Below are 13829 nucleotides of genomic sequence, written 5' to 3'. Positions count from 1 at the left end.
CCCATTCTACAGATGGAGAAACTGAGACACAGCTGCCATTTGCCTAAGGTTGAAGGGCTACCAACAGCGGAGAGGCCCGAGCCCAGACCACCCAGTGTGGGCCCAGAACCCCAGCTCTCACCTGGGGTGGCGCTCAGCTCTGGGACACCATGTCCTCGATGAGCATCTGTTTTCATCACATCGGAGCTACGCTCTGGGGTGCGACGGTCTCGGAGACAGATGACGTCCCACACAGCGTACAGATTCTAGACAGAGCCAGGGCAGGAGACACGGTCGCCATTGTGCCAGGTGCTGTGAGGGGCAGTGGGCACCTGTGAGACCTGCTAACAGAGGTCCTCCTGCCCCCGAGGGGGCCAGCGAGGGCCAGGGCACCGGGAGCAGAGACCCACAGGCTGATGAGCACTCAGTCAGGACGGTGGTGGGGGCCCCGGGACAGCACCTGCCAGGCCTGCGGGTCCCCCGAGCTCCGAGTGGCAGGGAAATGGCAGCGGCCCCAGGTGAGGCAGGGTCTCGCCCAGTCTCCTAACTTAATCCTAAAAGCATTGACGAGCTGTAGAGGGCCTCCCAGCAGGAGCGGGAAAGGAATAAGAGGGCGGTTTTTGAAGGCCCCTCCCCTTCGGTGCAGAGAACGAGTGGAAGCACTGAGGTGGGAGCAGCAGGAGCAGCAGGAGCAGCAGGGCAGTCGGCAGCATCAGCCCATGGCCCCCAGGAGAGGGGAGAGCGGCCGGGGGCGGCGCAGAGCCGGTGCGGGTGGAGGGACGAGGATGCTGGGAGGCGCTGCAAGGGACTGACAGGGCTTGTTCAGGATCAGATTTGGGGGCGGGGGGAAGAAAAGGAGCCCCCCCCCCCACCCTGCATCTGGGGCTCCTGTCAGTCCGTGGGTGACCGGCGGCTCCATTGTTTTTCGGTGGGAAGCCTGGGTGAAGAGCTGACACCTGGGGTCAGCAGGGAAGCGAAGCCGAGTCCTGTTTGAACTTGGAAGTGTCAGGTGCCCGAGCGCATGCAAGCGACAGTGTCGGGCAGGTGCTGGATGTTCAAGCCTGTCCTTCAGATCTGGGCTGGAAACAACTGCGGGGGCAGGGGTGAAAGCTGGGGGCGGGGGGTGATGAGAACGGCTAGGAACAGAACATCAGTGGAGGAGGGAGAGGGCTGGAGCAGAGACCTGAGACCCTTTCCTCTTGGGCCCGAATGCTCATTTACATGAGAAAGAGTGCCTGCCACTCCTGGCGGGCACCTGCATTCCCCTGGGGACCTTTCTGCCCCCCTGGGCAGGCACTGTCACTGTCGCAGAACCAAGTGGCCAAGATTTGTTTCCCAAGCACAAGTGCCTGCCCTTCAGGGGAAGCAGGATTTGGGGTAAAGGAAATGGTTTTGAGAGGTCGGGGATTTCACTGGCCAAGCTCCCACCCTGCCTGCCTGCTTGCCCGTAGGCCTGACCTGCAAGGCTGTGCAGGACCTGACGGGACACCGGTCTTCCCTTCCTCCCTACCTGCCGGATCTCAGGTAGAATGGCAGGTGTGATGGCAGCCACGCTGCGCTCAGCCCTTTAGAAACATGTACTGTTTCTTTGTGTGAGTCTCAGAAAAGGTGTCCCCTCTGGCTAGACGGAGACCCCAGGGAGCAGGCTTGGCCTGCCAATGGCACCCTTGTGAGAAGAAAAGAGCTTCCTCATATTCCTGGAACAGACGCAGCCCTGTGCCAGATGCACAGCCTGCCAGTGGCACCCGGGCTGGATGCAGCCCTGCTCGGCCCAGCGCCTCTCTGCACAGTGCAACCCCGAGCTCCAGGCGTGCTCGTCGGGAGCCACCGCTCCACCTCTCAGCAAAGTCCCCCGGTCGGGAGCACCTCTTCACCTCGAGGAAGAAGCAGTCCTCAGACTCTCGGCATAGCTCAGCCCTCCTCAGATCATGTCTGTAGTTTGGTTGAAAGAGCAATTTCAGAAAGACCGCTGTGCAAGCCCTGTCTACCGTGCAGAAGTGGCACCGATTTGACCCCGGTCCCCCGGGACCATGGTATCCAGTGGGAAAGCTGCACACACACACACACACACACACACACACACACACACACACACGTCGCCGTAGTGCAGGCAGCCTGGGAGCGGGACTTCCTGGAGCACCCAGGGTGCTGGAGGGATGGTTTGTCCCAGGGCGTCTGGGGAAGTCAGGTGCCAGGTGGGGACGGGCAGAGCCCAGAGGGAGGAGCAGTGGGTCTTCAATGGACAGCAGTTCGGGAAGGGCGCTTGGGGCAGAAGGAGCGGCTCAAGCAGCGGTGTGGAGGCGAGACCGTGAGAGGGACCGGGAGGGATGGAACTGGAAAGGTGGCAGGGCCCCACCTCTAGATGCTAAAGCAAACACGCGGCTTCCATTCACCTGCAGCAGGGAACCGCGGAAGGTTGGCAAGCAGAGGAGGGCATTTGTTTGCAGCATTCTCCATAGCAACCCGGTGACAAAGGCAAGCCAAGCGGGGTAGCCAGAATGCGGGCTGAGCTCTCAGAATGAGGTAGAAATGTCCGAGACCCTGCGTAGCCCCTGACCTTTGGTTCACTGCCGGCTGCCAGAGGCCAGGACAGAGTCTTCGTCCTGTGACCCTTCAGCGAGGGGCCTTTCGGAGCCTCCCCGCAGTGCGGGCCTGACACCGCACTCGGGTGCGTTCTTGGGAAAGCCAGTCGGCTCGGCCTCCGGTCCCCAGAGCCAGCTCCCCTCCGTGTTTCCGTTCCTGCCGCACGAGCGCTTACATCTGTCCATTGGCGCACAGGTCCTCTGCTGACTTACTTTTTCAACTTGAACTTAGCCCCAGGTGAAAGGGCCCGGGAAGCTTCGTTTGCTGCTGCTGCTCTGGCCTCTGACATGGGTCGCCATCCCGGGCCACGAAAGCGGTCCCCCTCCTCTGGCCTCGCTCAGTGCTCATTCATCTGCGAACTTCTCTGGGCACCTCCTAAGTGCCCGAGCCTGTGCTCAGGGACCAGAGGTGACCGTGGCCGGGAGTGGCTCGTAGTTTTAGTTGGAAAAGACTATGAGTGATCATATTTTGGAGGCTTTAGGGACGTATAAAGTGACCCTCACCATTTTCAAACCCCCTGGGCTGCAGGATTCCTCCTCCTGGTGGGCCCACTACCCTCGCAGAGACGTGGGGTAGCACCAGGCCCCCTCAACTGGTGAACGGGCCCAGGGAGGCCAACCGCCCTGCCCAAGGCCACACACCAGCCCCAGGCACAGGGACCAAATCCTCGATGTTCTCATGACACCAGGGCTTACAGTCCGGGTCCCCAACGGTGCCTCCCAGGCCAGGAGAGGGGCCAAGCCAAATTGAGGGCAAGCTGCCCACTCTGGGGTTTTTTTTCTTTAATATTTTATTTATTTTTAAGCCCTGGCTGGCGTAGCTCAGTGGATTGAGCTTGGGCTGCAAACCAAAGCATCGCAGGTTCGATTCCCAGTCAGGGCACATGCCTGGGTTGCAGACCACAGCCCCTAGCAACCGCACATTGATGTTTCTCTCTCTCTCTTTCTCTCTCCCTTCCTTCTCTAAAAATAAATACATGAAATCTTTTTTAAAAAAGATTTCATTTATTGTTAGACAGAGAGGGAGAGAAATGTTGATGTGCAAGAGAAATATCTATTGGTTGCCTCCCACACACCCCCAACCGGGGAGCTGGCCTGCAACCCATGCACATGTCCTGACCGGGAATTGAACTGGCTGCCATTTGTTTGCAGGACACCTAGCCCACCAAGCCACACCGGCCAGGGCGCTCCCTACTCTTGGAATCTCTTTGGAAAAAGGAGGCTCCACTGGGGGAAATGGCTTGCAAATCACCGTAGTACACTGCATCCTACGTCCTTCCATTTGAACTTAAAATGAGACACTCGGGAGCAGCCTGGGCCTTCGCCTGCCCCGTCGGCCTCGGAGCACAAGCCTCACCAGCGACAGGGGTTTCCTCCTGCAACTTCTAGGCCGCTGGAAAAGCCCTTGGGAGCCTGGGTCTTTCTCCCCCTTCTGATGGTGACTCAGCTCAGCTCCGTCTTCCATTCCCCAGCACGTGGAGGGAGCGGAGGCTCAGACCTGTGGCCGATGGAGACGCGGCGGTCAGTCAGGGAGGTTCTCGGTCTCGCGGGGACCCTCCGAGAACAGGCCAGTGCGCACGCCGTTGTGCTGCTGGTGTGAGGCTCCGCTGGCCTTGCCTCTTGGTATGAAAATTCTGGAAGTGTTTAGACCTCCTCTCTCAAGTTGGCCCTGTAAGAATTCCCCAGTGACCTATCTAGAAGGAGAGGCCCGGTGTGTCCCCACCGCCCGCAGACGGTGCTCTGGGCCCTGAGGACCTCGGAAATGAACTCACCCCCAAAGAGGAAACAAGGCAGGAGCCAGCATTCAGCAGGAGGCATGTCTACTCGGCACCCCCCCCCCCCCAGGTCACCGCCGTGCCCAGGGAGCCCAGACCCGTGGTGGGTGTGGTTCCGACTCTCTCTGGCAAGAGCCTGGAAAGAACCGTGTTATGGCGGGAGGACATCGGCCGGCCCTGCGGTGTCAGGAGGAGGGTGCTCGTGTCCCAGAAGGGCAGGCTGTGCCTGGGCCCCAACCAAAGGGCAGATCCCCTCGTCTTTGTCTCTGCGGAGCCCAGCGTGCCATGCACACTAGCAGAGCCCCAGGTGCCGGGGCCTCTGGAGGGCGTGCGGCAGGCGTGCGGCCGGCCCGGCCACCTTAGGGCCGCGGAGGCTGCGTTCCGACGGCCTAGGTTTCCGTGTCTGAGAGGCCCTCCGGCCTCTCCTCCCCCGGCCGGCCCGCCATCTCTGTGCTACTGCTGAGGGTGGGCTGATGGAGGCCCTGACAGCGGGGGTCTCGGGGTCGGGATGGGTCTGCACCCTGGCGAGACCGCACCCTCCCGGGCTTTCCCGTGGCCTATGGAGCCATCACCCATGTGGATGTGGCCGCCGGGGGCCTGAGGGGCCCGACAGCCGGGCCCTGGGAAGGTGGTGGAAAAGGTGCTTGCGTGTTTCTGAGACACAGATGGGTGGCACCCATGGGGCGCGCGTGATGGGCTCTTTCGGGGAGGCCTGCAGGCAATTGAGGACCCTCTGTGTGGAGCTGGGCAAGTTGAGGCCCGAGAATGGAAGACAGGCCATTTTCCTTCTGTCTTGAAAGCGATGGCTTGGTTTTCCCAGAGCTTCGCTGATGGGCTACAGTAGACAGTCTCCAGGGTGCAGCAGCCCCCTGGCCAGTGGGCAGGGTCACCGTTCAGGTTCAGCCCATAGACAGTAAGCCCCAGCGGGCTGCCCTCGCCTCACCTCTGGTGTCAGGAGAACAGGCCAGAGAGCAGGGCCATTGCCCTCTGAGGGGCTGTGCGCTTCTCCGTGAGCTCACTCTGGCCCTTCCCTGTGGCTGCCAGGTGTCCCAGGCCCCAGGTGTTCTAGGTGGGCCCTGCCTACCTAGGATGGGTGTCCTGGAGCTGGGGGGATCCCACGCAGGCCTCACTCCCCTCTCGGTGGTGACATGTGTCCCCTTCAGGGCCCCACGGTGTGAGAGACCCGCGTCCCCGTGTAACCGTGGGCATGAAGGACTGTCAGCCTGCAGCCGCTTCCACTCGGGAGGGGCGTTGGCCGGCTCCGGACCCTGCGTGTTCCTGATGGGCCCCAGCCAGACTCGGGCGGGGGTGGGGGGACCCCACTGCAGACATAAACGTCCGCAGCCAGAGTCACAGTCGCCGGCAGGGTCTCCGAAGGCCCGTGGAGTCGAAATCACCTGCCTCTGTTCTCTCCCCCGCAGCGGAGGTCTACATCGGCATCGGGAAGCCCGCGGAAGCCACGGCCTGCACCCAGGAGGCTGCCAACCTCTTCCCGATGTCCCACAACGTCCTGTACATGCGGGGCCAAGTTGCCGAGCTGCGGGGCCACATCGACGAAGCCCGGCGGTGGTACGAAGAAGCCTTGTCCATCAGCCCCACCCACGTGAAGAGCATGCAGCGGCTGGTGAGTCTGAGAGCGGTGGCGGCGGGACCCCACTCTTAGGCGGGGCTGCCCTTGGAAGCAGCAAGTAGCTCATGACCCTTGAACCCTATTCTGGTTCCAAAGGCCGGGTGCGCATGGCCAGCGGGCACCGCTCCTGCTGTGGCCGATGTAAACGGAGCCCCGAGGAGCTGCCAGGGCCCAGCCTGAGCAGCCCTGCACAGCGGGGGAGAGTTCGAGGCTATGGTCCCCGGCCACCAGGCCAAGCCACCCTGTGGCTCTGGATTTAGTAAAGACATTCCTTGTGGCTCTAGGCACTGTCTTTGTCATCTCAGCCTCTGCACTGCTTTTAGCAGCCACCTTGTGGGGGTGTCCACCCCCCGGGGGGACTTTCGTACAAAAGTCAGAGCACTTTACAGACCGGGGGCTCTCTTACCTTGAGGGAGCTGGAGACTCCAGCTTGTCTCCGAGGCCACTGGCTAGTAGGGCACCCTGTCATCCTGTTTGGAGGAGGGGACGGGTGGGACCTGTCCCACCAGAAGGACCCAGGTAAGTCACTGCAGTGTCCAAAATGTGTGGGCGCTGGCCCTGCAGACATGCACACCCATGGCTCCCTGGACGGCCGGGCCAGGAGCCTGGGGCTGCTCCGCTGCTCCGCCCCATCCCTTGCCCAGGAGTTGGCCACTTGACTGCCTCCATTTCCATGGGCGGGCGGGGGGGGTGGCAGCAGACTGGCCGCTCTGGAGGGTCTGTCCTGTTAAGAACACACGCCAAGCGCGCCTTCTGCAGAGCCATCGGTCTGCTCTTCCTGCGAGAGTCAGAATCGAAAGGCAGCCGTTAACCCGGCCCGCGGAGCTGGTGGGAAGCCGCCTGCCTTCTCAGGGTCTGCGTGCGGGCCGCGGCTCTGAGTCCTTGCCTCATTCTTAGCGGTGGGACGTCTGTGGTTTAACGAACCGCAGGAAAGGAAAGCCTTGTAATGGAGCGGAGCTGCCCTCTGTGTTGCCGCCGTGGGAGCCCAGGGTCCCTCCTCGGTGGTGTGTGACTCTGAGGAGGGGGCACTGGACGAGGAGTCCCAGGGGCAGGGTTCTGGCCCAGCGGTGTCGCTGCCTCGCTCTTGTAACCTTGGGAAAAGCCCATGAGTTCTGGGCACTGTTCGCTTTCTGCGACATGAAAACATCCGACTGGATCAGCCGAGTTTCTGTCAGGTGCCAAGAGGTTATGGTTCTGTAACTAATACGTAAAATGCTGCCTGAAGGATCCCAAAGCCTTCGTTCTCTCGCTCTCGCCGTTTCTGGTAGTGACGTTGCAAATGCAGAGGGAGCTGAGCAGCAGGAGGGTGCCCACCCCGAGCCCCGGGGCACCATGGGCAGGGCATGTGCTTCCGGGTCAGATCTGGGTCAGATCTGGGGCCCAGTGCTTGACCTCCAGGAGTCTCGGTGGCCCTGGGAATTGGGCTGTGACCTACCCCGTTCGCTGGTGACAACAGAACGAGCTGATTCACGTAACAAACCTAGCAGAGGTCCTGGCACCTAGTAGGTGCTCATTCGGTAGAAAACAGATGACAACCATTTTCAGTTTTGCAAATAAATCAGAGTTTATAATAATTACAGCTACTTAATATTTTTTTCAATTTCCTTTCATTCCATTGCTCAAGACAGCTTTATAATTTTACACATTATCCAAAACTCCAAGTTTGTTTGATCAGAAATAGTTTAATGATTTTTGTCTCACTATTGCAAAAGGCACTTGGAAGAGCTTCTGAGGCCCCCGTGCTCTTTGCGGGGCGCCGCAGCAGAGGTGCCATCCGCACAGTGTCCCCAGCGTTCTTATTGAAAAGAGGCCTCATGTTTCCACCTCGGCAGGGCCCATGAATTATTCAGGGGAGTGTTTCTCCTCCACCCCCAAGGGGAACACACGAGACAGAAGATCGCATAGGAAAATCGCACCAGGAGAGTTTTCTGTTTCACCTTCGCAGCTTGTCGGGACACCTGAGCCCCCCTGACAAATGCCCGGGCTCTCCCGAGAGAAGGGAGCTGCTGGCCACCCGCACTTGGGCCTTCTCCGGGCTCGGAGACATGAGCCACTCTGGGGGTCTCACCAGGAGAAAAGAGGAAAAGTGACAAACTCTTAAGACTTGTCTCAGTGCATCCTGCTGTATTCAGAACGCTCCAGACGGGGGGCAGGCAGAGACCAGCAGGCGTGCAAATTGTGAGGGGTTCCGGTTCTTGAGGTCCAGAACCGCCCTGGGGGCTGGGATCGGCGCAACTCCCACAGGGTGGCTTGCGGGGCTCCTTCCTGGTGACCTCGGGAGCAGCACGAGCTGGCCTGTGGACTCGCAGGCTGCCCTGTGGAGGGACAGCCCCGGAACTCCAGCTCCCGCTCTTGCCCCCGACAACCCTGGGCTGCACAAGAGAGCTGGGTTTCTCCAGCCTTGGACGGAGGGAGGGAGGGAGGGAGGAAGGTGGCCCAGGAGGGGGCCCCAGGCCACCCCGGCCTGGGCTGGCATCCCAGTTCCACCGCTCACTAGCTCTGGGGCCTCAGGAAGTCGCTCACCTGCTCTGTGCCTCAGTTTCCCCACTGTATAAATGGGGATCACGCGAGCACCAGACACAGAGTACGCTGGGAACTGAAAGCCTCTTCCCGAGTCGCCGAAGACCCTGCCGGGCCGTCATGGACACCAGGCTGGTTGGTCAGCCCCTGAGTGCGGGGAAGGGGCCCCGCAGGGAAGTCAGAAGCTGCCTCTGTCGCCAGGCCCAGGCCTCGGGAAGAGCCAGGGCCCTGGACTCACATGGCAGAGGGAGGCGGGCACGGAGATACCGTTTGTTGACACGTGCCCGGCACTCGGGGAGAGGGGAGTGCCAGTGACGGGTGGGCCAGGGATGCCTGCCCCCTCTGGGTCAGGGCAAGACTCAGAAGGTCAAGGCCGGAAGGGGTCTGAGGAACATGAGCTCCAGATGCCACCAAAGAGCCAACCGAAGAGGTCCCGGGGGAAGGAAGCGCAGGAACCTGCTGTGTGTGGGTCATAGAAAAACCCAGGGGGAGGGAAGTGTGTCTGCGTGTTCTCGGGCACCCACGGGGGAGGAGGGGGCAGCAGGGGCGGCCGGGAAAGAAGGAACCCCACGTCTGCGTGGGTGGAGACCGGGTGGCTCCTGGGGACGGCAGCGAGCGTGATCGGACAGAAGCTCGGGCTGGCTCCACAAAGAACAATTACTTGTGCACGTCCAGGGCTGTAAGAGGCGTGCGTGCCAGAGAGCCCAGTCCAGCTCGGAGAGGTCCGGCTGAGGCCGAAACGCCGGCCCGCTGGTGTTGTTTTAAAGCAGGAATAACTCGGAGGCAGATGGCAGCCATCAGAGTTAACAGGAGGTCGGACTCCACAAGAGAAATGTAAATTGAACCCCAATGAGAACTTACAATTTTCCAACCGTTTTAGCCTTCATGTGTGTGTTAAAATTCACATACAGAGAGGAGGGAGGAGAGAAATAACGTGTTCAATGTTAACGATGAGTTGGCACAGCCGAGGGAGGCGGCGAGCTGCGTGTGGGTGGGCGAAGGGCGCGGGGAGCCCACGGGATGAGGAATCACAACGCAGTGTTGATGGGGTGGGGGGACGACTCATGGACTGGGGAGACGTTTTCCAGAAAATCCGCAGGCATCTTTTCATATCACTTCTGCACAAGTGTGTACATTCACATACATCCACGTGCTATTATGTTTAAAAGCCTTTAGCTCCCAGTGTCCAGAGTGGATCGATGAGGCAGAGGGCGGCGTTTTCCCCACCAGTTTTTCTGTGACCTGGAGTGGGGGAGGGTAGGGACATGGTGGGAGGGGTGGGGGGCTCCCCGGGAACACAGGGCAGAGAGCGCAGCAGCATCCCTGGGAGACACTGCCCGGCCAAGGACACACGCGGAGACACGGGGTAGCCGAGGACAGAGTTACCAGGACAGGGACAGGCTCTGCAAACAGGGACATCTGCTTGTCCTCTGATAAAGTCAGCCCAGGCTTGTGAGGGCGGTGTGTGAGGTCGCGGGCGGGGGGGGGTTGGCGAGACGACCATGCAGGGGAGCCAAGAAAGTTGCGTGGTGGAGGGGAGTCGATAAGGCTGGGAGGGAAAAGCGTTGCTGAGAAATACATCTCTCCTGCGGGCTCCCCACCCCCTCCGGCTGACGGGTCGGGAAAGGTGTGGAACAGAAGCAGATGGCGGGGTCGTCGGGGCTTGGTGGCATGGACAGCTTGTGGAGAGAGGGAGGCAGACAAGCCTGAGGCAGCTGTGAAAAGGACGGGGCACGGAAAAGCAGGGGAGGGGGCAGCAGAGCCTGGCCCCAGCTGACCGCCCACCCTCCCCACCTCCCCCTGCCAGCAGCTCCCTCTCCCCCCTCCCCCCCACCACCACCCCGCAGCCGGGGAAGAAGAGAGCGGATGCGTGAGCCTGAGGGGCGGTCTTCAGCTGAGACCAGCCCGGTGCAAGACACAGACACCAGGGTGTCCCGGGGCTGGTGTGGAAGATGTGAGAGATGACAAGCACGCAGGGGCCGCCACCCCCTTGAATGACGAAGACAGCCGCGCCATGCATCATGCACGGGCGGGTGACTCGAAGACAGGGAGGCGGTGAGTCCCACCCTGCTGGTGGAGCTCCCTGAGGAAAGGGGACCACGATCAGCAGGAGGGACGCTGGAGGCGACCCGCCCAAGGAGTGTGTGGCTGGGGCCTGCCTGCCCCGGCTCGGGGAAGGGGGGGGCAGCAGGGTGTGGGCTGCAGAAGGGAGACCCCAGCGAGGCTGCTCAACGTTGAGGTCAGCCTATGGGGCCGACCGAATCACGGAGGGAGATTTCTGTCCGGAGCAAGACGAGTCCAAACCCGCTGGTCTGTCCTCTGGTGGCGGGCGGCAAGGCAGGAGAGCCCCGGACTTCAGCCTGCGCGGCTCAAGCAAGAGGCCTGGCGTGCAGGAGGCCATCCCTGAGGCTTTTCTCCCCAGTCTCGCGTTTTCCGCAACTTCAGAAGCCCGACGTCCCACGTCTGGTGTGAATGCTCTGCGAGGGGCGCCGCGGCTCCGCCCCCAGGGCGTGCGTCAGCCGCAGAGGCTGCCGGGGAGAATGCGGAAGCCGCTTGAAAAGCGCATCTTGTTAACGAGCTGCCCTCGGCACACAGCGCTGATGGGGGGTTGGGGGCACGTGTCCTAGGGATTGTTGCTGCATGTCCCGTGGTTCCGACGCCTCTAGCGTTTGACCCTGACATTGGGCCCCGTGGATGCCTCTCCACAAGCTCACCGGCGACATTGCCCTGGGAAGGCTGGGCTTCCTTCCACCAGTTTTGGGCTCACCCACAGGTTTTGGGCTCACCCGCCGCTTCCTGTGGGACGAGACTCATCCCGCTGTGCCGGACAGGCCGGAGGCCAGGCAGGGGGGTGTCGTGCTGAGGGAGCAGTGGGCCTGGTTTGCCCGAGGCAGCTTGCACCGGGAACTACAGAACTTCGGTGTTTTTCTCTCTCCCGTCTTTTAAAGTGTCCATCTTTTTAATGAGATTTGGCCAAAATTGCTTGTGTCTCATTTTATGAGTTAAGAGCATGTTTTCCAACTTGTGCCATTGTTGGAGGAGGGACGCAGCCTGAGGCTGGTGTCTGCGTGTCCGTCTGATGTATCCATCAGTCCAGTCGGGGGAGCTGGGGCCGCAGGCAGCCCAGGGCACAGGCACGGCCGGGTTACACAGCCTTCCCCCTGAAAAACCAGTCTGCAAGGGGGGCCTCTGATCCCTTCTCGCCTCTGGATGAGGCCCAGGTGCAATTAAGCTAATGAAACAGAATGGAGATACCCTTCCCCTTTCCAATGCTGATCTTTAGAAGTGGATCTCTTTCATCCAAAGTATCAGTTTTCTCCCGGAGCACGGAAACAATGATTGGCAGGAAACAGGACTTGACCACAGTCTACTGAGAAGAAGGCTCTTTCATCCGTTAATTGTATTCTATTTTCTTTCAGGATGCGAAAATGCTTTTACAATTAAAACAACTCTTTTCTTTGGACTCTTCACAAGAAAGACTTGTGAACTGTTTAGACGTCCACCCTTGTGCATCGGCGTGCTTGCCGAGGGCGCTCCTTGGCGAGCAGACGGGCCCTGATGTCTCCGCCGCCTGCGCGCGCTGCGGTGCAGACTCGAACCCACGGCGCCCGCCGCACCGCAGTGTGCCCCGCCCGCCGCACGCCTGGGCCTTCCTCCTTCACTTCACCCCCCTCCCTCCTCCTAATGGCGCCTTAGCTCCTTTGACAGCTTGAGGCCCTTGTAAGAATTACTAATTCTTGGCACGAACATAATTTTGACCTCTGCAAAGAAATCTACAACCTCCCACGGCGTTATCCGATGCGTTTGTTCTCACGATATGAGGTGCAATGGGGAAATTCTTTTTTTACCGACGGGAAAACTGCTCTTGGCGACTTGTCCCAGGTCCCACGGCAAGCTAGGAGTGGCACCGGACGGGGAGACACTGTGGCTGGGTGGCAGGAGGGTCCTTGAGGAGTCTCAGCTGGAGCGACAGGACAGAAGGCACAGAGGTTAAGGGCGTGGCACAGGATGTGCCCGGGTGCAAGCGTCCGCTTTACTACTGACTACGGCTGGAGATGAGGTCCCGGGCCTTCCTGGGCTTCCGCTTGCTCAGCTGTGAAATGGGGGTGACAGCCGCGCCCTCCCAGTGGCGCGGTCGTTCAGGGTAAACGAGTGAGTGCGGGCTGCAAAGCCCCCCCCCCCCCGCAAACCCCCGCTGTGAATACTACTGCTGTCCTCTCCCCAGTCCTGCCGGACCGTGCCGTCACCCCCTGTGATTTAGGCCACACCTGTGGCAGAAGCCCATCTGTAACTTTTGAACAGTGAGTGAGACATTTCCTTTATAAACGAGCTCACCCTGGCTTTCCTTCTGATGGAGCAAGACCAAATTTGAGCAATTAGAGGAGCCGAAATAAGAATGTATCATCCGTGGCATGTGGTTGGGCAGAAACGCAGTACTTTTGCTTGTAAGTATGGCCTCCCGACTGTCCGTGGAGCCCGGGGCCCGGGTTGCTGAGGCGGAAAGAACCGGTGGAGGCCCCCGCCGGCATGACTTGTCAGGCAGACGCTGAGAGCATCCTGGGCTCAGAGGGGAGGCCAGCCCAGCCAGACCGGGGCTGCTGTGGCACTGACACCGGGGGTGGGTCCCCAACCCAGGTGGCAGGAAGGGCAGGGCCTGTCCTGGAGCCCAGCCCAGGTGCTTCCCGCCCTCCGCTTTGAGTCCCCTCTGCTGAAACTCGTGTCACACCAGCATGGAGCCGTCCCGTTCACGGTCTGTCTGCCTGACTGTGGGGGTAGGGAAGGCGCCACGCCTGAGACAGCGCAGCGGTCTGTGTGGGTCGCAGGTGGCAGGTGGGCAAAGAAGGGGAGGGGAGGGAGAGGTGGAGAACAACGAATACAAGGGAACTTGAACTTGAAAGCTGTCTTTACTCCTTTATGAAGCACTGGGCGCTGTCTCCCTGGAAGAGATTCTGAGCAGGCACCAGCAGAACGTGCAGGTTTCGAACAGCCAGGCCAACTGTTTCTTTGTGTGCCGGCCTCTGGGCGCTTGTTGGCTTGGCCTTGGCCTTGGCACAGTCCCTTCTGGCCGTGAGTGCAGGAGGTGGCATCAGGCGGGGTTGGGGGAGGCGGCCACGCGGTTTCCCGGGAGGCCGGGGCAGAACTTAGTGAGAGAACCTGCCGGGGCAGGGGGGGCCCAGTGTACTGCAGGCGGGGTCCCAGAGAGGACGTGAGGGGCTGCCAGCCGGGCTCCCGTCAGGTGTGCTCGGCCTGGAAGCCAACACGGTCAGCTACAGAGAACGGCCCCCTTCCTGGCTCGGACCCCTTGCTCGCTCTCCCCCACCCCGCCCCCCAGGAGCTGACTCT

The 13829-nt window shown here is 60.8% G+C and overlaps 1 protein-coding gene across 4 annotated transcripts in view; it reads left to right on the top strand.

Annotated features, from left to right (window-relative positions):
• The window catches only part of TTC7B (tetratricopeptide repeat domain 7B), a 211185-nt gene that overhangs the window by 176577 nt on the left and 20779 nt on the right, over nt 1–13829 (top strand). For all 4 annotated transcript variants that reach the window (XM_045822944.1, XM_045822943.1, XM_045822942.1 and 1 more), the window contains one exon: nt 5758–5960. In XM_045822944.1, coding sequence (XP_045678900.1) covers nt 5758–5960 — 203 coding nt within the window. The remainder of the gene's footprint in view (nt 1–5757; nt 5961–13829) is intronic.

The sequence above is a fragment of the Phyllostomus hastatus genome, unplaced genomic scaffold (genome assembly GCF_019186645.2).
Source record: "Phyllostomus hastatus isolate PE091 unplaced genomic scaffold, TTU_PhHast_1.1 phas_scaffold_501, whole genome shotgun sequence".
NCBI lineage: Eukaryota > Metazoa > Chordata > Mammalia > Chiroptera > Phyllostomidae > Phyllostomus > Phyllostomus hastatus.
The sequence above is the reverse complement of the archived record's forward strand: the minus strand, read 5'-3'. Positions and strand labels throughout refer to the sequence as shown.